General features: G+C 53.0%; 2 protein-coding genes and 1 long non-coding RNA gene across 7 annotated transcripts; 2 read left to right on the forward strand and 1 right to left on the reverse strand.

Moving 5' to 3' along the window:
• Positions 1-312: 312 nt before the first annotated feature.
• Positions 313-15,349, forward strand: Mst1r (macrophage stimulating 1 receptor). 5 transcript variants are annotated; one of them, XM_087561421.1, is made up of 20 exons: positions 313-1,848; positions 5,477-5,653; positions 5,738-5,866; positions 6,028-6,198; positions 6,552-6,712; positions 7,048-7,213; positions 7,321-7,457; positions 8,008-8,169; positions 8,260-8,353; positions 8,496-8,708; positions 8,791-8,937; positions 9,018-9,183; positions 9,352-9,453; positions 9,543-9,722; positions 10,071-10,151; positions 10,331-10,512; positions 10,594-10,703; positions 10,965-11,130; positions 11,537-11,673; positions 13,764-15,349. In XM_087561421.1, exons 2-20 carry the CDS (start codon positions 5,516-5,518, stop codon positions 14,020-14,022), a joined length of 2,901 nt encoding a protein of 966 aa, XP_087417547.1. In that variant the 5' UTR covers positions 313-1,848; positions 5,477-5,515; the 3' UTR covers positions 14,023-15,349.
• A 2,499-nt stretch (positions 15,350-17,848) lies between these two features.
• On the reverse strand, positions 17,849-21,414 carry LOC148004351 (uncharacterized). Its single transcript, XR_015628061.1, has 2 exons — positions 21,297-21,414; positions 17,849-18,248 (listed from the first exon to the last, which is right to left on the reverse strand). It is a non-coding gene; the product is annotated as an uncharacterized LOC148004351 (long non-coding RNA).
• Positions 21,415-22,051: 637 nt separating this feature from the next.
• Actl11 (actin-like 11) lies at positions 22,052-25,745 on the forward strand. The gene is given in 1 exon segment (NM_001024788.2): positions 22,052-25,745. A coding segment is annotated over 1 exon segment (3,657 nt). The 5' UTR covers positions 22,052-22,057; the 3' UTR covers positions 25,715-25,745.
• The last annotated feature ends 233 nt before the right edge of the window (positions 25,746-25,978 follow it).

The following is a 25,978-nucleotide window of genomic DNA, read 5'->3' on the forward strand; positions in this document are numbered from 1 at the left end:
TGGAAAGATGATTTCCTTTTTGGAGCCCCCCACATCACTCTGTCTTGTGTATTCCTGGTCTCCGTTCCCCACATGATGGACTGGTGCCTGACGGTGTTCAAGGAGCCAGATTGTCCTGCAGCGTTCTAACCTCAACCAGGTGGATTATGGGGGAATAGGATGGTGTAGGAATACCCCTTCCCTAGTCACTACAACAGCCTTCTCACAGCTGAAAAGAGTCAGACGGAGCTGGAAAGAAAGCAGGGCCTCCAACAGGGCTCCGCCCTAGCCCCACCCCCAATCCTGCCGCACCCACAGGGCCCACCTCTCTTCGACTTTGATCCAAGTAGCTGCGGCAGCGGCAGCTAGAAGCAGCAGCTGGGGCCCCAGGTGAAGTGATCGTGCCATTGTCGTGCCCGTGAGTCCACAGCCAGGTGCTCAGACCACAGGGCAGAGAGAAAAGTTGGGTTTGCCAGGGACCAGGGCAGTGGGTCAGCTGCCAAGGAGCTTTCAGTGCCGCTGCTTAACGCTGGTCTCAGCTCGGACCCAGAGTCTGGTTCAATCAAGTCCTGGACCTTCTGGGATTCCCAAGAGGCCCCAGCTCAATGGGGCTGCTTCTGCCGCTGCTACAGGCCTCTCTACTGCTGATGCTTCTTTTGCGGTTGCCGGAGGCGTCTACCAACCTGGACTGGCAGTGCCCACGAATACCCTTCGCAGCCTCCCGAGACTTCAGTGTTAAGTACGTGGTCCCCAGTTTCTCCGCGGGAGGCCGGGTACAGGCCACGGCAGTCTACGAGGACAGTAAAAATAGTGCGGTGTTTGTGGCCATACGCAATCGCCTGCACGTGCTTGGGCCTGACCTGCAGTATATAGAGAGCCTGACCACTGGCCCTATTGGGGACCCTGGCTGCCAGACTTGTGCGAGCTGTGGTCCAGGCCCTCATGGACCACCAAACGACACAGACACATTGGTGCTAGTGATGGAGCCGGGTTTGCCAGCCTTGGTCAGCTGCGGCTCAACCCTACAGGGCCGCTGCTTCCTGCATGAGCTGGAGCCTCAGGGGGAAGCCTTGCACTTAGCAGCTCCAGCCTGCCTCTTCTCAGCAAGCAATAACAAGCCTGAGGCCTGCACTGACTGTGTGGCTAGCCCCCTGGGCACTCGTGTGACCGTGGTGGAGCAGGGCCATGCTTCCTACTTCTATGTGGCATCTTCACTAGACCCAGAGTTGGCCGCTAGCTTTAGCCCACGCTCAGTGTCCATCCGTCGTTTAAAGTCTGATACGTCTGGATTCCAACCAGGTTTTCCGTCGCTGTCTGTGCTGCCCAAATATTTGGCCTCCTACCTCATCAAATACGTTCATAGCTTCCACTCAGGAGACTTTGTCTACTTTCTGACTGTACAACCCATGGATGTCAGAAGCCCTCCCAGTGCCTTGCAAACGCGTCTGGTCCGGCTCAATGCTATAGAGCCAGAGATTGGTGACTACCGGGAGCTGGTCTTGGACTGTCACTTTGCACCTAAACGCCGTCGACGCAGTGGAGCCCCAAAGAGTCTACAGGCCTACCAAGTGCTTCAGGCAGCCCACTCTGCTCCAGTGGACGCCAAACTGGCATTGGACCTGAGCATTTCAGAGGGCCAGGAAGTGCTTTTTGGGGTTTTTGTGGCTGTCAAGGACAGTAGCTCTGGCCCCAACTCTGTTGTGTGTGCCTTCCCCATTAACCACCTGGACAACCTGATTGAAGAGGGGGTAGAACGTTGCTGTCACCCTTCTAATTCTTCTCTCTTGACGAGGAGGAGAGGCCTTGACTTCTTCCAGACGCCTAGTTTTTGTCCTAATCCGGTGAGCAGAAAGAGCGGGCCCCTGACCTGTGAGTACCCTGTGGGGCTGAATACAGGTCATTTCCTTGCTGTCTCTGAAAGGGCCTGGGTGGGAGAAGGCAGTGGGGTAAGGCACACGAATTAACAGCCATCCCGGAAGCTTGCCCAGTGCAGGAGGCTGATCCCTATTGCTTCAGTTTGCTGTCACCCTTCCTGCCACCTGACTCTTTAAGGTGGTTTCCGTGGTTGTGTGAGGAGGAGCTTACATCAGTTACCTCTGCCAGCACAATTTCCAAATCCCAGGTTAAAGGATAGGCATCCCCTCCAACCTGTCCACCTCCCAGGCCCTCAGGGACGCAGAGAAAAATATATACAAAGCCAAAAACACATTGGCAGAGTCTCAGGAACACAACTGTTCACAGCTGCTTGACAACACAGTTTCACTTTCCTGGGAAGGTACTGTTTTGCTCTGCTTTGCAGAGAGGGCTTAGCAGGGTTGCCAGAGAACTCCTCCTCGCACACATACCCCCATAGGATTCCAGGGAGCCCTGGAAGTCTGAGGGCTTGTTAGGGAGCCAGTATGATCTGTGGTTCATTAACCCATTCTCCACACAGTCATTACAGGAAAAGTCTGGGACATAGTGGAAAGACCATTTTAGCTTGGCACTAGAAAGTTCTGGGAAGCCTCACCCCAGTCTTATGCAAGCAACGATAAGTAATTGAGGATGAATAAAGGCGTGGGAGGAGACAGTTGGAGTCAGTCCACCCCAGACTTTTGTCACTGTAGCCAAGTCCCTGCCCCAGGTAGGAGGTCTCTTGGCTGGTTGTGTAGCAAGTCAGGAAAGAACAGAAGAAACAAACAGTAAACAGAATGTCTTTAAAATGCTACTTTGAGGGGCTAAGGGCTTAATGAAAACTACCTCCTTGAAGCCATTCAGATAGTATCACCTAAGACTATTGAAAGGTTAATGGAAGAAGTTGAATGGAGCTTTGGATGAGCGGGACCTTCTGATGATCTAGCTCACAGTCACATTCTTGGAGTCTCTGGCCACCCTTGGTTCTGCTGTGACAAGTTTTTGTTTCCCCACCACACACACACACACACATACACCCGTCTGCCCCCAACACCCCTATTGGCCATACTAGGAACTAGGGACCCTTGGTTCTGCTGTGACAAGTTTTTGTTTCCCCACCACCAACACACACACACACACACACACACACACACACACACACACACACACACACACACACCGTCTGCCCCCAACAACCCTATTGGCCATACTAGGAGTGCCTCTCACCTGCTGGTCAAATGCTCTCCCACTGAGCTACATCTCCACCCCCTCTCCTCTCTGCCTTTATAATTTTTAATTTTGAAACAGTCTCACTAAAGTCACCCAGGCTGGCCTTGAACTCATTCTCTAAGCCCAATCCATTCTCAAACTTTTAATCCTCCTGCTTCAGCCTCTGGAGGAGTGAGGTTCTTGGGCCTGTGCCACAGCCTGGCCATGGCTGCGATACCCTTGACTCATTCGTTTCCAGCTTCCATTAGTGGGGCTGTAAAATTTACGGCCAGTGTTGCAGTGAAAAGTCATTTTTCTTTAGAACTTAAAAGACCAAATCCAGGGCCTCACACACGCTAAGCCTCTACCACAGGGTATTATCTTCAGCTTTTGTTGTTGTTGTTGTTGTACGTTTTTGTTTTTTGAGACAGGATTTGCTATATAGCTAAAGCTAGCCTTGAGGTTGCCCTTGAACTCAAGATTTTCCTGCTTCCATCTCTCAAATGCTGGTATCACAGGCAACACCAGGCCTGGTGTAAATCAGTCTCTCTCTCTCTCTCTTTTTTTTTTTAATATTTATTTAATGTGCATGAGTACACTGTAGCTATCCTCAGACACACCAGAAGAGGACATCAGATCTCATTACAGATGGTTGTGAGCCACCATGTGGGTTGCTGGGAATTGAACTCAGGACCTCTGGAAGAGCAGTCAGTGCTCTTAACCACTGAGCCATCTCTCCAGCCCCAGTCTCTCTCTTTTTTTTTATTACTAAATATTAAACCCATGGCCTTGAATATAGAAGTGTTCAACCGCTAAGCAACATCCCAGCCTTGAGGTGGGGCATCCTTAGCCCCTTACCCTCAGCAGAGTATATTTAGGTTGAGAAGACCTATGAGTAAGAACATTTGGACTGAACCTAGACAGGAAATCAGAACCTCTCCCAACTTAACTAGTGGCGAGAGGATCACGACTGCATAGTGCCAGGCACCAGGAGGACTAATCTTAGGCCCTGCCTATGGGCCCTAGGTGTGGAGGTATGCCAAGTTTCCAGAGATATGTAAATCAGCGTTTGTCCAGTGAGTAACAAACCACGGTTGTACCAGCCTGTGTGTGTGTGCAGAATGGTTGATCTAAAGACTAGTATCTGGCTGCATGGATTCAGATTAAGTGTGGAGCAACTCTGAGGAGCGGGACACTTAAGGCAACTGTTTTCAGGGATAAGGACCTTAATCAATCTTAGGACCCAAATTGAAGACCCCAGGGTATAGAGGCAAGCAAGCAGGAGCGTGGGCTTACCTGAGCTACCGCCTCCTTAACACCAGAGCCCCACCTGTGCCTGAGTCACGGTGAAAACAGTTGGCAAGCTTCCGGTGGCTGGGGCCAGGCCCCTTTCCTTCTCAAGTTATGACAAGGTTCCAGTCCCCACCCAAGCAGGATATAGACCCAGATCGGGTCGGGCGTCTAGACTCGATATTACTTCCTCTTGCCCCTCCCTCTCCCAGGTCCTGCTTATTACTGAGGTCCAGGAATGGGTTAAATCTGTGTGACCTGAAGGAGGTTCTTAACACCTAGGGCTCTCCTGGCCCTTCTTGTTTGTCTAACCCAGCCCCAGCATCTTAAATACATAACACTGGCTTCCTACTTGCCCAGGACTATTCACAATTCTGTCCTAAGAATTTACAGCCCCTCCCCCAACACTCCTGGCTAAAAGCCAGGGAGAGATTTGTGTTTTCCAAACTTCTGAGGCTTAACTTGCCATCCAGGTCACAGGGCCTGGTATGTTGTTGTTGTTGTTGTTGTTGTTGTCGTTGTCTTTGTCGTCGTCGTCTTCGTCGTCGTCGTCGTCGTCGTCGTCGTCGTCGTCGTTCTCATGGGCAGTGGAGGTAACTGTGGCACTTACGGAGTCCCAGGGAAAGGAACCATGTTGCCAACCTTGGGAAGCCACTTAACCTCAGAATTCAGACCCCTACATAAGTAGGGGAACTGAAGCCCAGGAGGGACATTTGCCAAGATGCACACAGAGAGGCAGAGTGGAGCCAGCAGGGGGTGACAGAGTACCCTGGGTCTTGAAGGGTCTGTGAGGCCTTGGATAAATGAATGGGTGTGTGGATGGGTTGAGTCTATAGCGGGTCACCAGGATGGACACAGCAAGGTAGGGGAATGAAGAAGGGGATGATCTGGCTTTCTAGACTGGCCCTCCTTTCTCCCCTACCCTTGCTATCTCCAGGAGCCTACAGGCATGGTAGTAATGGACAAGGGGCAGGCTCTGGGCCTCCTCTAGTCCAGCAAGGTGAGGGTTGCAGTTTGGGATAGCTGATATTGTGACAAAAGCCCCCAAGAGTCAGTGACCAGGCCTGACCCCCTGACTCTCTTCCCCTCCTTTGCCTTTGCCCAGCCTGGTGCTCCCAGCTCCCGGTGCCACTACTTCCCTTTGATGGTCCACGATAGCTTCACACGTGTGGACCTCTTCAATGGACTGTTAGGATCAGTGAAGGTCACTGCACTGCATGTGACGCGCCTTGGCAATGTTACAGTGGCCCACATGGGCACGGAGGATGGGCGTATCCTACAGGTAGGTCCTTCCCTCAGTCACCTGGTCCCGCAGTCCTGTCCCCTGCCCCTGCTATTTTTCTCAGAGCTGACCTGTCTGTCACAGGTGGAGATAGCCAGGTCACTCAACTACTTGCTGTATGTGTCCAACTTCTCCCTGGGGAGCAGCGGACAGCCTGTTCACCAGGATGTCAGCCGCCTCGGGAATGACCTACTCTTTGCCTCGGGGGACCAGGTGAGGTGTGCAGGGTCAGAACTTAGGGTTCGGGGTAATGGGAGCCCAGAGAGGCATGGCTAGGAAGACCTTACCTCCCTAATCTACAAAGGAACCAGGAGGACTGACAGGACCCAGTTCCCACCTTTAGCCATCCTGACCCACCCATTGGTCACCCTAAGGTCTTCAAGGTGCCCATCCAGGGCCCTGGCTGTGGTCATTTTCTCACCTGTTGGCGTTGTCTGAGGGCACAGCGTTTTATGGGATGTGGATGGTGTGGAGACCGGTGTGGCCGGCAGAAGGAGTGTCCAGGCTCCTGGCAACAGGACTACTGCCCACCTGAGATCACTGAGGTACAGCACCCCCCCAGCAAGGCACAGTAACCGTGGGACAAGCAGGGCAAGGGGAGGATGGGGGAGGGACAAGAAGGGCTCTGGGGTAGCGTGGGGGTGGGGTGAGTGTCAAAAAGTCCTGACCACTATCAATCTTCCTCAGGTCTGAAATGCCCATAAGGAAGGCATCCTTGTCAGAGGGGATGACACATGGGAAGCTCGGGAGGTAGAGAAAGTCTGATGAGGAGTAGCGAGTGACCCAGGACTGTTAGAGTGCAAGATACACAAGGGATATGTCAGGGGACTCTTGGAGAAGCAGGTGGGGCTGAGAGTCTGAGCTCACACAAAAACCTGGGCTGTTCTCTCCACTTCAGTTCCATCCCCACAGTGGACCTCTAAGGGGCACTACGAGGCTCACCCTATGTGGCTCCAACTTCTACCTGCGACCCGATGGTGTGGTACCTGAGGGAACACACCAGATCACTGTGGGCCAAAGTCCCTGCCGACTGCTGCCTAAGGACTCTTCAACCCGTAGGTATGACATGGTCCCTACCTTCCTATTCCTGATGAGAGTGACCAAGCAGCCCCTCATTTGTGAGACCCTGTTCTGTGAAAGGTATGGGACAAGCTATAATGGCTCTGGCCTCTTGCCTGAGCTGTCTCTGTCCCCTTTTGAGCCTGTGTGTGCTCTACTTGTCTGTTTGGCTGTGAATGAGACAAGGTTTGCCCCTGTCCCACTCAATCCTGTCTGCCTTCAGAAGAGGGGATGGGTGTAGATGCTACTGAGGTTCAGAGAAGCCTCCTGGCGAATGGCAGGCATATAGCCAGCCCTACATGATTCCCAACATGGTGCCCTTCCTGGTGTCCCAGGTCAGGGTCGCAAAAGGAATTCATAGAGGAACTTGAATGTGAGCTAGAACCCCTGGAGACCCAGGCCGTGGGAACCACAAATATCAGCCTTCTTATCACTAACATGCCAGCAGGCAAGCACTTCCGAGTGGAAGGCGTCTCTGTGCGGGAAGACTTCTCTTTCATGGTGAGGCCACATTGCCCGGTCTTTGCCCTTGGTCAGTGGGTGGTACAAGAAGGGTGGGCTTCGAATGAATGGTTTGTTTCAGCTGAACCATTTCCATATCCTCTCAGGAGCCAATGCTGACATCAATAAAACCCGACTTTGGCCCACGGGCTGGGGGTACCTATCTCACCCTTGAAGGCCAGAGCCTGTCTGTCGGCACCAGCCGAGCTGTGTTGGTCAACGGAACTCAGTGCCGGCTGGAACAGTAAGTGTTAACAGGTAAAATCATGGGAAGCTACAGGACCCTACCTACCTTTGTGAGACTCCAAGTGGTATCTGCATCCCGAAGTGGCCCGATGTTTGAGGGGATCTATTAAGTTCCTCCTGGCTGCTGCCTAAGGTCGCCTCAGGTCTCAGGTACAGCATAGTCCCTGTTTTCCTTGTCCCTGATGGGGATGACCAAGTACCCCTTCCCCGAAAGAGTCTTTTCTCTGCTCCACCCAGGGAGGCTCCTAGGTGGGTACCTAGTTACTGCCAGTGTGGAGAGAAGAGAATCAGTCGCATGGTCAATGTAGGGAGCAGGAGCGAGAGGGAGACGAGAGCCCAGCACAGAGGCCATGGTCTCCACCAAGGGTACAGGAGATTACTTCACTGCCTTCTTGAAAGCCTTACTGGGAGCATCTCCAGTCCCATGGAGTGTAGATGGATGGGAAAGACAGCCACAGAGGAAGTAGAAGAGATTAGTAAGCCCTGGAGGAGGTAACCCTGTTCATCCTAAGAAGGTGTCCCCTGTGCCCAATCTCCCACTCTCGCAGGGTCAGTGAGGAGAAGATCCTGTGTGTCACGCCTCCTGGAGCTGGCACAGCCAGCGTCCCCCTTCGTCTGCAGATAGGGGGTGCCGAGGTGCGTGGCTCCCGCACCTTTCACTACAAGGAAGACCCTATTGTGTTGGACATCAGTCCCAAGTGTGGCTACAGGTAAATTCCACCTCTGACTACTTTGGCCTCTAGGAAATGAAAGAGCAGCTCCCTGAGTCCTCTACACCCACCGCCCTTCCCTTCCCACAGCGGCTCCCACGTCATGGTCCACGGCCAGCATCTGACTTCAGCGTGGCACCTCACAGTATCATTCAACGATGGACAAAGTATAGTGGAGAGCAGGGTGAGCAGGGCGGGTGACAACCAGAAGGGAGGAAAGCTGGACCAGTCCCCTGATGTCCAGCTTCACCTCACACTGGGCTGAGGAGACTGGAGCAGTCAGGGCTTGGCCATTTGCCTAACTACTTTCATGTGGGTCTCGGCAGTGTGCAGGGCAGTTTCTGGAACAGCAGCACCAGTGTCGTCTGCCTGAATACATGGTCCGAAACCCTCAGGGGTGGGCAACAGGGAATCTGAGCCTCTGGGGGGATGGGGCAGCCGGCTTCACGTTGCCTGGTTTCCGCTTCCTGCCCCCACCCAGTCTCCCCAGAACTGGCCCAGTCCTGCTGAAGCCTGAAGAGCATTCAGTTAAGGTCGAGGTAGGTTTAAAGAATAGGGAAGGGTACCGCGGAAGATTAGGAGGTAGAGCCCAGCCTCTGATCCCTCGGTCTATCTCTGCAGTATATTGGGCTGGGCGCTGTGGCGGACTGTGTGACGGTGAACGTGACCGTGGGTGGTGAGGTCTGCCAACATGAGCTCCGGGGGGATGTGGTGATCTGCCCTCTGCCACCTTCCCTGCAACTTGGCAAGGATGGTGTCCCGTTGCAGGTAGGTGACATAGCTGACCCTCTCCGGAAACCATGAGCTGAGGGTCTGCAGTCTGGGCTTAAACTGCCATCTACTTTCAGGTCTGTGTAGATGGTGGGTGTCACATCCTGGGCCAGGTTGTTCGGTCAGGCCCAGGCAGGGCTTCACAGAGGACACTTCTTATTGCTCTTCTGGCCTTGATCCTGCTCGTGGCTGGGCTGGCCATCGCACTGGTCTGTAACTCCCGAAGACGGAAAAAGCAGCTAGGTGAGTTCCCTACATCCATCCAGACTAAGCCTCCCCCAAAACATCAGCACTCCCCCAAAACAGCAGCATCTTCAATCTCCAGACTGTGGGGGTCTCCCACAAGTCCTCAGTGGGACTCAGTCCCTAGGAGCTTGGAGAGGCTCAACACCATGGGCTGTCTTTCCACAGTCCTTACTCCCAACCTGGATGACCTGACATCCCGGGATCTGTCTCCCAGAGCCATGTCCCTGTCTATATTCCGCTCTGGCTCTGACTACAGAAATGGCCTTGGTGAGTTGGTAGAAGCAGCCAGGGCTTGCCCCTCCTCTCAGGTGCTTATTCCCTCTCCCCGACAACACTCTCTGACTTTGATAACACAGCTTCCAGACCTCCAAACCATGAAGAATCTTCAGAGGGTCAGGATGGGACAAGTGTCCCGCTGCTGCGGACAGACTCTATCCGGCTCCAGGATCTGGACAAGATGCTCCTAGCCGAGGTCAAGGATGTACTGATTCCCCATGAGCAAGTGGTCATCCATACTGACCAAGTCATTGGCAAAGGTGTGGGGGATAGATTGGGACCTGGTGGGGCAGGGGCATAGGAGGAGTATTGGTGTGTGCTCGAGACAGCTGGAGTAGTCCCCACATTGAACTACTTGCTAACTCGTGTGACCTTGAGACTATAAACTTCTGAGCCTCCATGAGGTCATCTTTGGAACGAGGCTTTGGAGAATTGGTTCTTTGGTGGCCTCTGGTGTGGATGTGTGGGCATCAGAGGACCATAATGGCCCCGCCATTGGGCTGCTGCTCGTTTTTAATGTCACATTGTCTAATTTGGGGTTCTGAGGTCATGAAGGACATGCTGTGAGTATGGGCACCAAATCCCTTTTACCATCCCACTCTTTCCAGGCCACTTTGGCGTTGTCTACCACGGAGAATACACAGACGAAGCACAGAATCAGATCCACTGTGCCATCAAGTCTCTGAGTCGTAAGTGAGACATAGGCTGGGTGGGGAGGAAAGTGACCTCAAGCTGCAGGTCCTTCGTTCCTGCTATGCTGCCACTTTCTTAAGTGAACCTGGAGTGGAACCTCCCTGCCCCCTGTTGTCCCCATCTGACCCTGCTAAAGGACCTTCTTGCCCTTGGCCTGACCTATGCTACTCTACAGGCATCACGGAGGTACAGGAGGTAGAGGCTTTCCTGCGGGAGGGGCTGATCATGCGTGGCCTCCATCACCCAAACATTCTGGCTCTCATCGGTATCATGCTACCCCCAGAGGGTCTTCCCCGCGTGCTGTTGCCCTATATGCGCCATGGAGACCTGCTCCGTTTCATTCGCTCCCCTCAGAGGGTCAGTGCTCAGTGTCCAGGGTGGGGGGTTTCTGCCAGCACCCACCTCTGCCGATGCTCACCAGTCTCCTCGTGTCCCCAGAACCCCACTGTGAAAGACCTCATCAGCTTTGGCCTGCAGGTAGCCTGTGGCATGGAGTACCTGGCAGAGCAGAAGTTCGTGCACAGAGACCTGGCTGCTAGGAACTGCATGTGAGTGGCTCAAGCAACTGGGGTGAGGCAAACAGGCAGGTTATGAGGAGCTGCCGCTGCTAAAGGCCACCTTAAGGGAGGACCCAGCCTTTGCCCTGCAGCCCTAGGTCTTTCTGGTATAGGGATAGACACTGAGGTTCTCGAGACCCTGGGACCGGTGGGTGCAGGACCTGGTGGGAAGTCAGTTCTTAGGCAGGTGCCCTGCCACTGAGCTACAGCCCCAGCCGGGTTTCAGTTTGACATGTGATTCCCTCTCCACAGGCTGGACGAGTCGTTCACAGTCAAGGTGGCTGACTTTGGTCTGGCACGTGGCATCCTAGACAAGGAATACTATAGTGTTCGACAACATCGCCATGCTCGCCTACCTGTCAAGTGGATGGCACTGGAGAGCCTTCAGACCTACAGATTCACCACCAAGTCTGACGTGGTAAGGTGCCCTCTGCTCCAGGTCTGCTTGAACTCCGTGCCTTAGAGCATTTTGTCTTGCTTTTGCATGATCTGAGCACAGAGACTCCCCAAGTTAGGCAATCCCCTCCTCCATACCTCATTTGTCTTGGACAAATGTGAAATAGAATCTGGTGCCTGCCAGGACGAAAGAAGTTTGCGAATTTATTGGTTCCTTATGAGTAATCAGGGCTTGCAACTCTGAAGTTGTGAGAGACGGGGGGGGGGGGGGGGGCACGACTTGTATGCTATTGAGGAATGAGCTCTGGGCAGAGAGGTGCGCCCTATTTCCAGTGACAGACTGAGAAGTGGAGGACCTGGGAGACCCACCTGCCCCAAAGCTTGGGATGTGGTTGTTTGAATCAGTAACCCTCGTTTTTCTCCAACAGTGGTCATTCGGTGTGTTACTGTGGGAGCTACTAACACGGGGTGCCCCGCCCTACCCCCATATTGATCCCTTCGACCTCTCTCACTTCCTGGTTCAGGGCCGCCGCCTGCCTCAGCCTGAGTATTGTCCCGATTCACTGTGAGTGTGTAAGAGGGAGTGGGGTGGGGCAAGGCTGGACTCCAGCATGGGGGAGGGGGCACAACAGACCAAGCTCCTGCCTGGTTTTGTGTCTGACCCTCCGGTGGATCAGGAAAGGGAGCCTCTCTGGGACTCAGTTTACTCATCTGTGTACCGGTCCCACCCCCACACAAGGAAGGACTCTGAGAGGACCTCACAGTTGCCATGGTAACAGCATTCCAACGCAGTCTGGGTTGAGGCCAGTGGTTTGGTTTCCCAGATCTCTTTTCCCACCCGACTCCTCCTGCAAAGGGAGAGGGGCTGTTATCCATCTCCGCCAGCCATTCGTTGATCCTCACAGAAAGGCTCTGCTGGCTCCCACACCAGCCCCTCTGCGTCTCTCCATCAAGGGCTTTTCACTGCACGTAGTTCAGACTCCTCATTCCCAGGGGATGGCCGCAGCTGTGTCATCAGTGCCCGTGGGGTAGGTTTGACTCCCTAATCAGCAGGCAGGCATACCTCAGCTGTGCTCAGGTCTGCACGCTTAACAGGGAGAACCAGGTCACAGGTAGAGAGAGCGGCTGATGACTCCTGTTCCTGGCTATGCTCCAGAAAGGGAATGAGTAAACTCTTCCTTACAGCTCACCCCATCTTGGCCTTGACCTTTCTGTCATCTGTTTTACTAATATGTACAGTTTGAAGTAAGGAAATTAACTTCACTACCTGTCTGCATCTAAGACAGGGTCTCTGGACACATTCGGGTGGGGGTTTCTATGTGGTGGGGCTTCAGTGGTAGGTTTGGGGGTGGCGGGGGAGAAAGAGGGTTTGTCAGAGGGAGAGGGTGGTTGTGATGCATGGTAGGGGTGGGGCTCGTGCTATATAGGTCTGTTGGGGTTCGGCTGGCCCTGTAGTGTTTTATGAAATAGAGACCAAGGGGCCAGGTCTCTGTCCTAGGTATTAATCAGTCAGTGAGCCGTTCCCCATAAGCAGATGTGAGACTGGGCAAGATATGTTCCCATCTGACTAGCTTAAGCTAAAAGCCTCCAACGTGTAACACTCACAGCCACTGAGAAAAGGAAGGAGACCCAGGTGGCACACTGCAGAGTGCACTCAGCAGGGAGAGCCCTTGCCCTGGCTGGGCTCTATTTTGCTCAACTATAGAGTGGGTATTCTAACGCTCCCCTCAGAGAGTCGGAGACATGTATGAGATGCTGCACACAGACACTCAGACTATAATTCCAGGCAGGATGCCATTTTTATGACGACAAGGCATGCTCTAGGATGCAGCAGAGCAGGCCAACCTACCACTTCAGAGCCTCCACCTCAGAACCACTGCAGGGGCTGCCCATTGGCTTCTCTTTCAGTCCCCATTTAAATCCCCAGGGCTGTTTTGCTGCTGAGTTTTTTGTTTGTTGTTTTATTTTTAAGACTGGGTCTCTGTAGTAGTCTAGGCTAGCCTCAAATGCAGGCTAATTCTCCTGCTTCAGCCTTCCAAGCCCTGGGACTAGAGGCACGTTCTACTGTGCTCAGTATTTGTTTGTTGGCTTGTCTTTGAGACGGGGTACCACTATGTAGCTCTGGCTATCCTAAAACTCACTATGAAGACCAGGCTAGTCCCAAACTCCTTTTATAGCTAAAGCTGATCTTGAACTCCTGATCTTCCTCCCTCCACTTCCCAAGTGCTAGAATTGAGGGTGTGTGCCATCATGCCTGACTCTATGCAGGATTTAATCTTCATTTTATACCCTCTCTGGAAGAGGTGTGATGATCCTATTAACTCGCAAGCTTCTGCCTCTTAGCCGTGTGCTGAGGGTTTCACAAGTTTACCCAGTGAACCCAGTGCTGTGATTAGAAGAGGCCATCTCTGCATAGAAAAATAAAGGTACATACCCAAGATCACTTAGCTAAGGCCCCGGAGCAAACTCAACGAAAACTCTTTATGGCCAAGGCAACTGGACCTCTGCCGAGTATCTCAGCGAGGAGAGGAAACAGTCTTGTCCGGATGGGGCTCAAGGCCCTGCCTTGTGTCTTCATCTCTGTTTTGTTCAACAGGGATCGGGCTGCCCAGATATATAGATTACACCCTATACCTGACATTCCTCGTCTTACAGGTACCAGGTGATGCTTCGATGCTGGGAGGCTGATCCAGCAGCACGACCCACCTTCAGAGCCCTAGTGCTGGAAGTAGAGCAGGTAGCGTCCTCACTGCTTGGGGACCACTACGTGCAGCTGACCGCAGCTTACGTGAACGTAGGCCCCGGCGCGGTGGATGATGGGAGTGTGTTTCCGGAACAGGGGCAGTCCTCGCCCCTGCATCACAGGAGCACGTCAAGGCCCCGGCCCCTCTCAGAGCCACCTCTGCCCACTTGACTAAAGCCCTAAGTAGGCCACAGGAACTAGACCTGCTAAGTGGCCTTAAGCTAATTCCAGGCTGCCTCTGGACCTATGACAAGCTGCAGCACGTAAAAACCTCCACTCTTTAACTTTCCGAGGCTACTGAAGGTGGAAAACGGGGCTGTTTGAGCCCCTCGTTCCAGCATGAACCAGTGTAATTTTTGTAGCATGTATTTATTTAATGTTTGTTTTGTACCTGTTTCTGAATACGGAGGATCCAGCAGTGATCACAGAGATCCTACAGTGTAAAATACTATGAATGAATGAATGAATGAATGAATGAATGAACATTCAAGCACAAGTTATGGTGTATGCTGTGAAAGAAAGGGACATTGAGGGAATGGAGGATTGCTTTAGAGAGATGGCTAGAACGGCGAGGGAGGCAGTAGTTTTGCCGCAGCTCTTTCAGGGTGGGGATAATCTATTAGAAGCTGGGTTGGGGTTACAGATTTTGGGCAGCGTAAGTAGTATGTGCAAAGATTCTGTGGCTACAAAGGAGCTGGCTCAGTCCAAAGGCTCCAGAGCACAGGGAGGATGAACGTGCCCAGATTCAATTATAGGACCTTATGACTGCTGGATGAACCAAGCGGGTAGGTTGATTGTCGAAGAATGCAACATTCAAGATGGCTTCTTCCCGGGCTCAAACACTTCACTGCTCCTCCCTTGCCAGTTTCTCCCAGGGTCCCTAGGTAGTACACATACATGCACATATGCTGTCATGGTATATATGGACTCGCCTGCCTGCCTTCCCTGCCAGCATTGCATTTGCAACCTTGAGAGGGAGGATCTCACCGAGAGGCATCCGCTCTGCACTTGCTAGGAGCAAACTCTGAAGGCCCAGCTTCTCCATCTATTTATATTCCAAGGACACTACGCTATAGCTACTGCTGGAGGGGCATGTTTGTCTAGAGAAAAGGAAAGCTCCACCTCCTACTGTTTCTCTATACTCTGAGTACCACAGGGGCTGGAGTGTTGGAGAGCCTGGGAACGGGGTATAGGTTTCAATAGTAACTCTCCTTTGCTTAAGCCCCCCATTGCTTTATCCATTCCTCTAGCTGGATGACACCTAGGTCTGTAAGAAAGGAAAGCTTCCTTCACGGAGTAACTTAGAAATGTTCTGGGGCTGGAGAGATGGCTCAGTGGTTAAGAGCACCGATGGCTCTTCCAGAGGTCCTGAGTTCAAATCCCAGCGACCACATGGTGACTCACAACCATCTGTAATGGGATCCGATGCCCTCTTCTGTTGTGTCTGAAGACAGCTGCAGTGTACTCATACATAAATAAATAAATCTTTAAAAAGTAATTCTCTGTAACACTGGGACCCTAGATCTGGAGTCAGAGCTCCTCCCTAAAGCAGAAGAGTGTCTCCTGGGGACTGCTGCCCTCTAGCGTCTTCTGCCCCAATTGCTACCTACAGGACCCTAAGGCCGTGTGCTCAAAGTTAGAAAGAGATGCTTCTACTGGGAAATGGGTGTAAAGGTGAGGAGGGTCAGGGAAGGGGAAGGCAGGTGAAACCAGCTTCTCGGCACAGGTAAGGAGGCCGCAATCTTGCAGCCCTGGCCACTGACTGTTTGGCTGTATGTAGGTGCACACAGGACAGCTGTGTTGCACCTAATCTTGGAGAGATGTAATGGAGTTTCCTGAGGGATCCCATAGCTGCAGCCCCTGTACCAGTTGGGGAGGGGCTTGCATGCTTGTAAGGACTTGTAGTCCTTTATCTCTAAGCCGTAAGCTTGTGTGATGTGAAGGGCTTATTCCCTCACTGGCTCATCTGTGCACTAGAAAGTCCCAGAAAGGAAGCATACTCTGGACAGAAGGGGAGTGGACCATAGAAAAGGGACCCCAAGGAGCCTTGCCAATATTTCCTATTAAGCTGAAAACTTCCTCATTTGAAGGGTAAAATTAAAAAAAAAGTAAAATAAATTCTTTGAGCAGTCACTCCTCTAACATGAGCTTTTTGGGCCAAAGGGCCCTCTAGAGTCAGAATTATCCAGGAAGGAGCTCCAGTTAAGTAGTAACTTAGGGTACTGGATTTTTGTCCCCCAACACACCCAGCAGCTCCCAGGCTCAGAGCTCCATTTTCAGTTCTCTGATAGTCCCAAGACCTTCCAGGGCAGTGGTTCTCAGGCTTCTTCATCCTGTGACCCTTTAATACAGTTGCTCATGTTTGGTGACCCAACCATAAAATGATTTCATTGCTACTTCATAACTGAAGTTTTGCTAGTGTCATAAACTGTAATATCTAACATGTGAGCCCCATCCAAGGGTGACGGCTCACAGGTTGAGAAGATCTGATCTAGGGTGTCAGGAATTGAAATTGGTGACTGGGCTACAGGGGGGCCAGGGACAGATAGAGAGGGTTAGTTCTAGGATCCTAGATGGGGTGGGCCTAGATGGGTGGGCTTACTTGGAGGCTTCTTAATGGCCTTTTGGAATGGGGGAGACTGGACTGTCTCTCTTCTTGTGTGTATGGGGGGATGGGGGATTGGGTTTAGGTGGGAGTGTGGCTGGGAGACTGCTCAGGTATAATGAATGGCTAGTAGAAGGGAGAAGTCCTTAACAGATTTGCTAGACCTAGGCCTCCCACCAGGGTAACACGGGTGGGGGAGAAGAGTTTTCTTTGAAGACTCTACAGTCCAGCATTCCCACCAATAGCTGTGGACACGAGTGCTAACCTTTCAAGTCAAGCATGATGGTGCACACCTATAACTCTAGCACTTGGGGTATGGAGGCAAGAGGATCAAGAGTTCAAGGGTAGCCTCAGCGACATTGTAAGCCCAAGTAGGGCTGAGGGGCAAGCAAATGCCCATAAAGACTAGGGAAGGCCATGGTGGGAGCTGGGGCTGAGGAAGCAGCCGGTGACTCACAGCCTCCTGACTGCCCACTGGTGTCAGTGCTGTCTCGCACCTGGAAGGCATGCACTGCATAGACTGACCTGCTTTGATGGGGAACCAGAAGTCTGGCCCGAGATTCCCAATGAGCTTTATCTTAGCCTTGCTCCACTGGACCTCAGGGGGCCTGGCCTGTGGTGGTGCTTCCTATTTTGAGTTCAGTTGGTAACAACTGAGGGAAGTTACTAAAGGATCAAAGGGGCTCAGCATGGACACTGGCAGAGGGACCATGGAGAACCAGTGTTCTCGGTGTCAGAGAGACCCTCACCTCTCCCCTCTGCTTCCTTCCATTGGCTTAGGTGGCCGGTTGTCGACTGGGCATTTAGGATCTAGGATCTAACAGAGAAGCAGCTGGTGACCAATATCACAGGAGCCAATTAGCTTTGAAGCCAGCGCTCCCTCTCCCATGCTAGGAGTTCCTCCAGGGATGTTGCTGTGCCTTAGAGAATCAGAGGCCCCAAAGGACTTGGCACCATCCCTGGGCTGTATGACAGTGCGAGCTAGCGTTAGCTATGCATTAATAAGTTTTGCTTACCTGTTCCATCAAGTCAAGAATTCCACCCCCCCCCACTTCTCAAAGGGGGAAATGAATACCCTGAGAAGCTCCACCCCACCAAGTGAGTGGGCGCCCAGGTCTCTTTATCTCCTTTTCTCTCCACAGGCTGTTTCTGACAGGGTCCCTGAAAGGAAGGCTCTCCTCACAGCCCTCTTGCAGACATGGTTAAAGATCTCTGCAGTGTAATCGTGAAGCCCTGTGTGCCTCTGGCGGCACTTGGCTCGGGGTCTGCTCCCAGTAGAGGCAAGAACAAGCCAGCTGAGAGCAGTAGCCAGGGGTGGCTGTGCCATTGCCCTCCCTTCTGGGCTGGTGAGGCTGGCTATCTTTCACGCAGAGTTACGTAAGCTTGAGTCAATTGGGGCTCAGAGCGGTTCATTGTGGGCTATTTTTAAGCTGCAACCCATCACAGCAGAGGGGTCACTGCACCAAGCGTCATGCAGGGAAGGTTGTTTAAACATCTGTTATTTAAATTTCTCTGCGCCTTACAGCTCACAAGCCACATCCTCTCGGTGGGCGCTGTGGCTTCTGCCTTCCACATCCCGGATTACTAGTGGATTATCTTGCCTCACCCTCTCTCCATTCCCTGAGGCTGGGGTTCTTGCCTCTGGCTGGCCTCCTAGGTGGGTGTCCAGGTGAGACAGGGAGCTGGAGGGGTCAACTCCTTTACAACACGACCTTGTCTCCATAGGATGGGCGATTCTTGGCCAGGATAAACTGCAGGGCAGCCAATGGTCCAGGCTTTGGGGTCCCTCGCACTGTTACAGAAAGGAGTGAAAATTTAGGCCCCTGTCAATTTCCCATCAGCATCGAGGCAGGGTTGACTCACAAGAGCCATTAGGGTCTTTTCAGAAGCCTTCCTTTGTCTAGGCTCTCCTCTGCTAGATGGAATGGCTTCCCCGCACAGCACTAATACTACAGATCTGCAGCCTCTACAAGCACATAAGCTGATGTACAAGGCCGAGAGACAGGGCTCCAGGGAAATAAGCCTCGCTCTCTGATCCACTGTTAAGTACGTACGTGACTGTACACTGGGAGGCCATTGAAGGCGCCTCTGATCTTGAGGTTTTTGAGATGTCTTGAGCATTCCCAGGGCACAGAGTGTGGAAGGCAGGTGTACTGGAAGAGTGCAGGGGCAGAGATTTTACAGAGCTAGCTGCCTCCAAATACAAGGGAGCCCAAAATAGGGTCTGTGTCGGACAAGCGGACCAGGCTGACCTAGGAACCATAGAACTCCTGGTAGAGCACAAGCTCCACTCTCGATAGCTTTTCGGTCACTCGTCCACATTCCCTGGGGCCTTTTGAGTGACAGGAATTCATTTAGTTTAATCCACAGGGGAGAAAGGTTTTCCCCCCCAGGGTGACTGGGTCTTTGCCCCAAGAATTGGGGTCTTCCACAGTGCCCATTTGGAAGGTGAGGGGAATATGAGAGAGAAGGCACACTAGGCATTTGTCTTCACAGGGGAGACACCCTGTGGGCTCACCCTCAAACTGTATCCCTCAGCTCCTCCTTGCCACCCCTTCCATGCCCCCCACCCTCTACTTAAGGCCTTCAGCCTGGGGAATGGGCTTAGCCTGGGGGAGGGGATTTCAGGTTACCATGGCAACACATTTGGCCCTCCTCACTTCCCAGAATCAGAAATAGAATTGGACGCCCTTCTTCCTGGAGAGAGACTATTTAAAAAACAAGTGGGGCGGGGGGAGACGACGAGGACACAGGGGCACTATCCCCAGGAGCTGAGCAAAAGGGGCCTAAGCTGAAAGCTTCTACACCCTGCCCCCTCAGCTGGATAAGATAAGAATGGGCTCCAGCCAGTCAAGGATTGTAATGACAGAGGATGTAGCTGTAGTTTGGCCATATAGACCATGATGCAGCTGGGCCATATTCAGTCCCATCAGGTTCCTGGAAGGATGCTGGGTTAGTAACCCCCCATAGAGAACATAGCCTTTTCCAAGCCTGTGCTACTTGGTAAGCTACCAGAAGAGGAACAGGTAGGAGAAAGACACAGCTTTAAGTGTGGGGGCTTGGGGCTGCGGCTCCCATAGGGAAAGCCTGTTGGCTCTCTCCCTGCAAAGCTCTTTACTGCATAGCCTTGGTGTGGCACCCAGTGGTAGTAGCACCACATGTCCCTACAGTATGGGTCCAGAGTCAGGAAACCTAGCTTCCATGTCTCAACTACACAATGGCTTCATGGGCCATAATTTCTCCACCTGTGTTAATGACACTATAGCATCCAGCTCACTGAGCTGCTGTCAGGCTGTGTCCCCACACAGAGGAAGAATGGGATCAGTATTATTCACTGCTTTTTGGAGGGGGGAGAGGGCAGTTTCAAGACAGGGTTTCTCTATACAACTGTAGCTGTCCTGGAACGCAACCTGTAAACCAGGCTGGCCTTGAACTCACAGAGAGTTAAAAGTGTGTGCCATCACCGCCTGGCTAGCCACTGTTATTATGGTTCTAAAGTATGTTTGCTTTGTAAGTAGGAAGGGCTTGCTTTTGTGGACTAGACCCTTAAGCTGGCTCTGCTTTCTCTTCCTCTAGCAGGCTTTGGGACAGTTGTTCACAAAGGATCCCAGTCCTGGAAAGTCGAGGTGGGAGGGAGGGGAGGGGGAGGAAGAGGGGGTATACCTCACATCTGGAGGAGGTGAAGAATGAACTCAGTCAAGCAAGTGGAGCAGGACGGGGGCAGGGCGGTGGGGGAGGGGGCGGGGTGGTGGGGGAGGGGCGGGGCAGCGGGGGAGGGGAGGGGCGGCGGGGCAGGGGCGGAGCGTCTCTTGGGACATCCCACTTCATTTCCCTGTTCTTCCCAGGCACAGTTCAACTTTGCTATTACATAGATATTAGAGGCTGCTGCCAGCATCTCTGTCATGAATAACCAAGGAGCTTGCTCAGACCAGAAATTAAAGAATAGTGTTCTGCAAGGATGTGTGTTTTTGAGAGAGCCTGCAGACCCATGGGCTCGTCCAACTTCCCCAGCCATAGCACAGTGATAAGCAATTTGGCTCCTTGGCATCCAGGCTGCCTATCCCCTACCTTAACTGGAGAGGGAGGGTGGCATAAGGGGCCTGGAATGTGGCTGAGTCAGGCTCTGCCCAGCAGCCAATCAAAAAGGTGCGGATGCCGCACAGTGGCAGCCTTAGTCCCTGGTCACATAGCCTCGCACCCCACAGCCAACTGTAAACACTATTTTTAACCTCTGTGAAAACATGTTGCTTCGGAGGAGGACAAGCCTACAGCTGCGTTCTCCACAAACCTGTTTCCTGAGTGGAAAGACTGAGCCCTGAGGGGATCGTAGCCCTGGAAGACAGTCAGCCTCCAGCTTAGAGCAGAGGAGGAAAGGAGGGTTTGACTGCCTAAGGCAGAACTTCCAGAAGCCTTCTGGTGTGAATGACCTGTCCTCTAGCTGGAGAGCAGTGCTGACCCTCAGGTAGCCCTGGGTCGAAGGGGTTGATCCAGGTAGATTCGATTCCTCCCTATCCCTGTTTTCCCATAAAGTGGGGATGGGGGGAGGGTTACTGAACAAACCTAGAAGCTTACTTTTTTTTTTCTTTTCTTTTTTTCAGAGCTGGGGACTGAACCCAGGGCCTTGCGCTTGCTAGGCAAGCGCTCTACCACTGAGCTAAATCCCCAACCCCAGAAGCTTACTTTTTTAAAAAACATGTCTACTCATATGGAGGGCTTTCTTTATCTAGCTTGTCTTTGCTGAGTGTACAGTACTGTTCTGGGCACACACACACACTATGTTCAGTCTCATATATGCCACATTCCCATTGTGAAGCTGGCCCCATTCCTATAAGATACCTACCATTCTCCCATCTCATAGTTGAACTTGGTTAACACTATGGTTCTGACAGCCTAGCCCAGTGCCTAGTGCTATGCTCTCATTATGGCCAAGATGAAACTGACACAATATGACAAGAGAGCTAGAACATTCCATCTTGAAGATTCTGAGTAGAGACTCCACCTCCACCACCCCCACACCCACTCCTCCAAGATACTGGTCCTGGGCTTCAGGGACATGTGGCTCTGGGGAGGGGGCTCTATGAGGCACAAGCAGAGGAAAACCATCTGGAGCAACAGAGACTGCCTGCCAAGGAGCTGCTGTCCCTGGAGCGGGAACGGAAGCAGGGAACACAGGGGAGGGGAGCCTGGGGCTGAGCCTGGCCCCTCACCCTCTTCTGTCTCTTAGACTAAAGTAGTAAGAGGCTTTGCTCTAGCAAAAGGGCCTAGTGTCAGGGAAACCCTCAGTTGCCCCTGACTATTATTTTCCCTTGACCTTACCTTGGTCCCCTGTGGGACACTGCCCTCACTGAGGGCCTGGCCTCGGGTAGTAGAGTGGTCACTGGTTGGTAAAGGAGGGACAAAGCTGGCCTATGGAAGTCTAACTTTATTGAGACCTCTGGGTTTCTCCCCCTCTTAAAGTCCTCAGGGAAGCCCCCCTCTTCAGGGGGTGGGGCCCCTGTTATCTCATACGTCCTCACTCTCCAGGTCACTGGGGGCAGTGATTGTGTAGGGTCACCATGGCAATGATGTGGGGGCAGGGCACCTAGGGCATGGAGCAGGACTATGGAAGACACCAAGAAGGTGGGGGGCCCTGATCCATCGGGCCCCCAGGGCCATCTACTGCCTAGCAGCCAGCAGCTGAGGGGTGGTTTCAAAGGGTCCCAGGGACCATGGATGAACTCCAGACCCCTCTACTCGAAGCAAGGGCTGTCACTGTCCACCGGGGCCATCGCTGATATGGCCTGCAGCTCAATCTCCCAGGCCCCTGCCTCTCAGCCCCCGCTCCAACTACTCCATAATTCTGCTCAGGTCAGCTCCCAGTGTGACTATGCACAGGCCTCCCAGGACACCCCGAGATTCTCTTCTAACCCATTCCCAAACCCCACTGTGGGAACCCAAGAACATCTCCTCATGGATGATGGGACTCAGACTCTGCCGATGTGCACAGACGACGACGCTGATGACCAAGGCCAGTACAAACTCAACCTCTCCCAGATTCAGTTACAGATTGGGAAGGAGAGCAAGGCTCCAGCTAAAGTCCTGGTAGGCTGGGGCAAAGGGACCTGTAACCTTGGCCAGATGGCCTCTATGGGCTCCAGGAAGAGTCGATGGCTACCCTACTTCCTCTCGGGAGAGAATGGTGTAGTCGAAGGTCAAGCACCTCTTCTGACTGTGACTCAGGCTGCAGTGCAAGATCAGGGGCAGGACAAGGGTCCATGTCTGGCTCAGCCTCCTACCCCAAATAAGGCGACTTCGTCACCGTCATTGCCTCTTCCAATCTCAATTCCGGCGTCTGTCGCAGCTCTCAGTGGATTACCAGCACCTGCTGCAGTTAAACCTTATGCCTATTGTCCCAACTACCTGACTAATGCTGCTGCGGCCACTAAAGACCTGCCCCTTGATCTCAAGAACAACGGGGGCAACCAATTGTCTGCTCTCTCAGATTCTTCCAAAAAGGACAAACTGTATTTTTTCCTTAAGGAGACTCCTCCCACTCCAGTACCTAGTCCAGCGGAATTTTCACCCAAAATCCAGGACCAAGAAGTTGCCAGGATGCCAGTGCCAGTCAAGCCATTTGAGGACCCTGCAAAGAACTGTCTAGTTCATGCCTCCAGGCCAGATCCCTCAACACCAGCCTCAGAGCCTCTAAACGCTTTCAAGACACAGGAGAATAGCCACAAGCTTTGCAGCTCTCAGCCGGACAAGCAGCCCCCCAATGCCTGCAACAACAACAATTGCTCTAATGTGCCACTGCCCGCCCTACAACAAGGAGCCTACAACAAGCAGCCCCTACCCCAGACTTGCAGAGGAGTCATACAGAGTCCCATTTCTGGTGCCCCGACCTGCCAGCTCCACGATGCCGTGGAAGACCATGTGCTGGTATTTGATATGGCCACAGGCAACACCAGGATGGGGTTGCTGTGCCATGATCCCATGGGCTCACGGGCAGTGCTTGTAGGTCTCACACCCAGCCACCCATCGACTCATGTTTCTGAAAATACGCTGTCTGCTTGGTCATTACCCAGGCCAATCCTCTCCCCTAACAGTGATCACCCCAGCCTCTGGTCTACCACGGCCGTGCTGTCTAGTCCTGTACCCTCTAGCCTCTCAGCTGGAAGCTATAGAGAGGTAGCGCTGGTTTCCAAGGAGGCCAGACACAACCTAGAGCCACGGTCCCTGGGCACTGAAAGCCCTATGAGGACGCTTGCCAGATCTGGTGTACCGGGGACACCCGTCCAGTATGGTGAGAAGATACCAGCCCCAGCTCCTGATCCTAGCTGGCCCAAATCTGATGCTGAAAAGATAGATACTGACCGCACCATCTGGAAATTGGACAGCCCCGTAGTCCAGCCTAGGAAATTGCAGTGGATAAAGCCAGATCCTGTTTCAACAGCTGATACCCAGATAGTGTCCAGACCTCCACTCCAGGACAGAGCAGGCATCAATAACCAGCAAATGGTTCACCCTAGTGGCCCTCAGGCTGAAGGTGCTGGACAAGTCTTCCTCACTGGTCAGAGTTTCCTTAATGGGCAGAACCTCCTTGCTAGACAGCCACCTGTAGCTGAGCAGGGGTCCCTATCTGGTCAGCTCCCCTGTACCAAGCAGCCCCCACTTACCTGCCCACCCCATCTCAATGAACAGACTCCTCTTCCCAGACAACTTTCCCTCACTAGACATGTGCCCATCACAGTGAAGCTGTCCCCCACCAAAGAGCCCACCTTCAACTCTGGGGAGTCTGTCCAGCCCTCTACTCAAGAGAACGAACCCTTGTGCAATCCTACACATGTGGGAATACTCCGAGTACCCCTGGCTCCTGAAGAGGCCTGTATTTATGTGAACAGAGATAAAATGGGAAACAACAGGGCTCAAAGAGCCAGCATACCTCAGTCCCCATCCTGGCAACCTAGTGATCCCCACAGGGCCCAGCAGGAACAACTTTCTTTGATCACGTTTACTGGTTGTAAGGATTTGCCCATATCCATGGTGGGCACTGAGTCCGCGAATGGACATCAGATCAAGTTGACAACCGAGGACATGACACGCCCCTCAGTGGTTGCTCACCTGGGTCTCCTCCGAGGGAACTGCTATGAGCTAGTATCCACTGTGGATGCTGTACCAGTGCAACCGGCCATGCTTTGTAACCGCTCCTCCTTCCCTTACCAGAAAATGGCGGCCATAGTGATTGATACTGGCACAGGATTTACCAAATGTGGACTGGCTCAAGAGAACCATGTCCTCAGTGTGGTACCCTCCCAAGTCCAGATGCTGCAACACCCACCCCAGGGCCAGCCCCAATATGTGGTGCCAGAACACCAAGAGGGCTCTTACTCAGTACTGAACCGAGGCGTCGTCTCTGACTGGGACGCTCTTGAGGTGCTGTGGCAACACCTGTTCTACTGCAAACTGAGAGTGCAGCCCGAGGAGATGGCTGTGCTTGTGGCTGACTCCCCCATCTCACCACGGACCAACAGAGAGAAGGTTGCCGAAATACTCTTTGAGCGTTTCCATGTGCCAGCTATGCAGACAGTTCACCAGGCTCTACTAACACTCTATGCTTATGGCCGTACCACTGGGCTGGTGGTGGGAAGTGGCCATGGGACCTCCTATGTGGCACCCATCATCACTGGGGACCTGGCTCCACTCGACACCTATCGGCTGGATGTGGCTGGTGCTGACCTCACTGACTACCTGGCTCAGCTCCTGATGTCAGGTGGTCACTCGCCACCCAAGGGAGGGATTGTCAGGCAAATCAAAGAGGCCTGCTGTTATGTGGCTATGGACACAACAACTGAGATGGCCCGAAACCAGTCCCAGGTTCAGGTGGACTTTGTGCTCCCAGATAAGCATGTTATCACACTGGGCTCCGAGCGCTTCTGTTGCCCCGAGGCTCTCTTTCAACCCAATCTGCTAGGTCTCAACCAGCTAGGCCTTCCCCAGCTGGCCCTGCTAAGCATCAGCCGGCTGGAGGTCAAGCAGCAGGAGCAGCTACTGGCCAATGTGGTGCTGGAAGGTGGTAGCACCCTGATAAATGGTTTCCCTGAGCGTATGAGACAGGAGCTGGGTCCTGGTGCCACTGTGCTGGGTTCTCCCCACCGCGCAGTTGCCGCTTGGCTTGGGGGCTCCATCATGGCATGCCGGGACTCTTTCCAAAGCCTGTGGCTCAGTCGCAGGGAATATGAAGAGGAAGGCCCGTGGGCTATCTACAAATATCAGCTGTGAGCACATAAACTTCTGGTTCTGCTTGCTTTAAGTACTGTTGCATGGTTTAAGTGGAGGGCAGCATGGAGAAGGCAAGACTCCAGTCGCAGGGTCAGAGGGGGATCCTGGTTCTCTCAAGCCATACCCAACCTCAACACTCGAGAACCTCATGGGCCCTGGCAATCTGCCCTTTTCAGAAACCCCCCAAAACCTCTTGGTTGTCATCATCTCCAATCTGTTTTGACCTTTACTGCACCCCAAGGGCAACCATAGAAAATGGCTGCT

The sequence above is a fragment of the Rattus norvegicus genome, chromosome 8 (assembly GCF_021556685.1).
Source record: "Rattus norvegicus strain SHRSP/BbbUtx chromosome 8, alternate assembly SHRSP_T2T, whole genome shotgun sequence".
Lineage (NCBI taxonomy): Eukaryota > Metazoa > Chordata > Mammalia > Rodentia > Muridae > Rattus > Rattus norvegicus.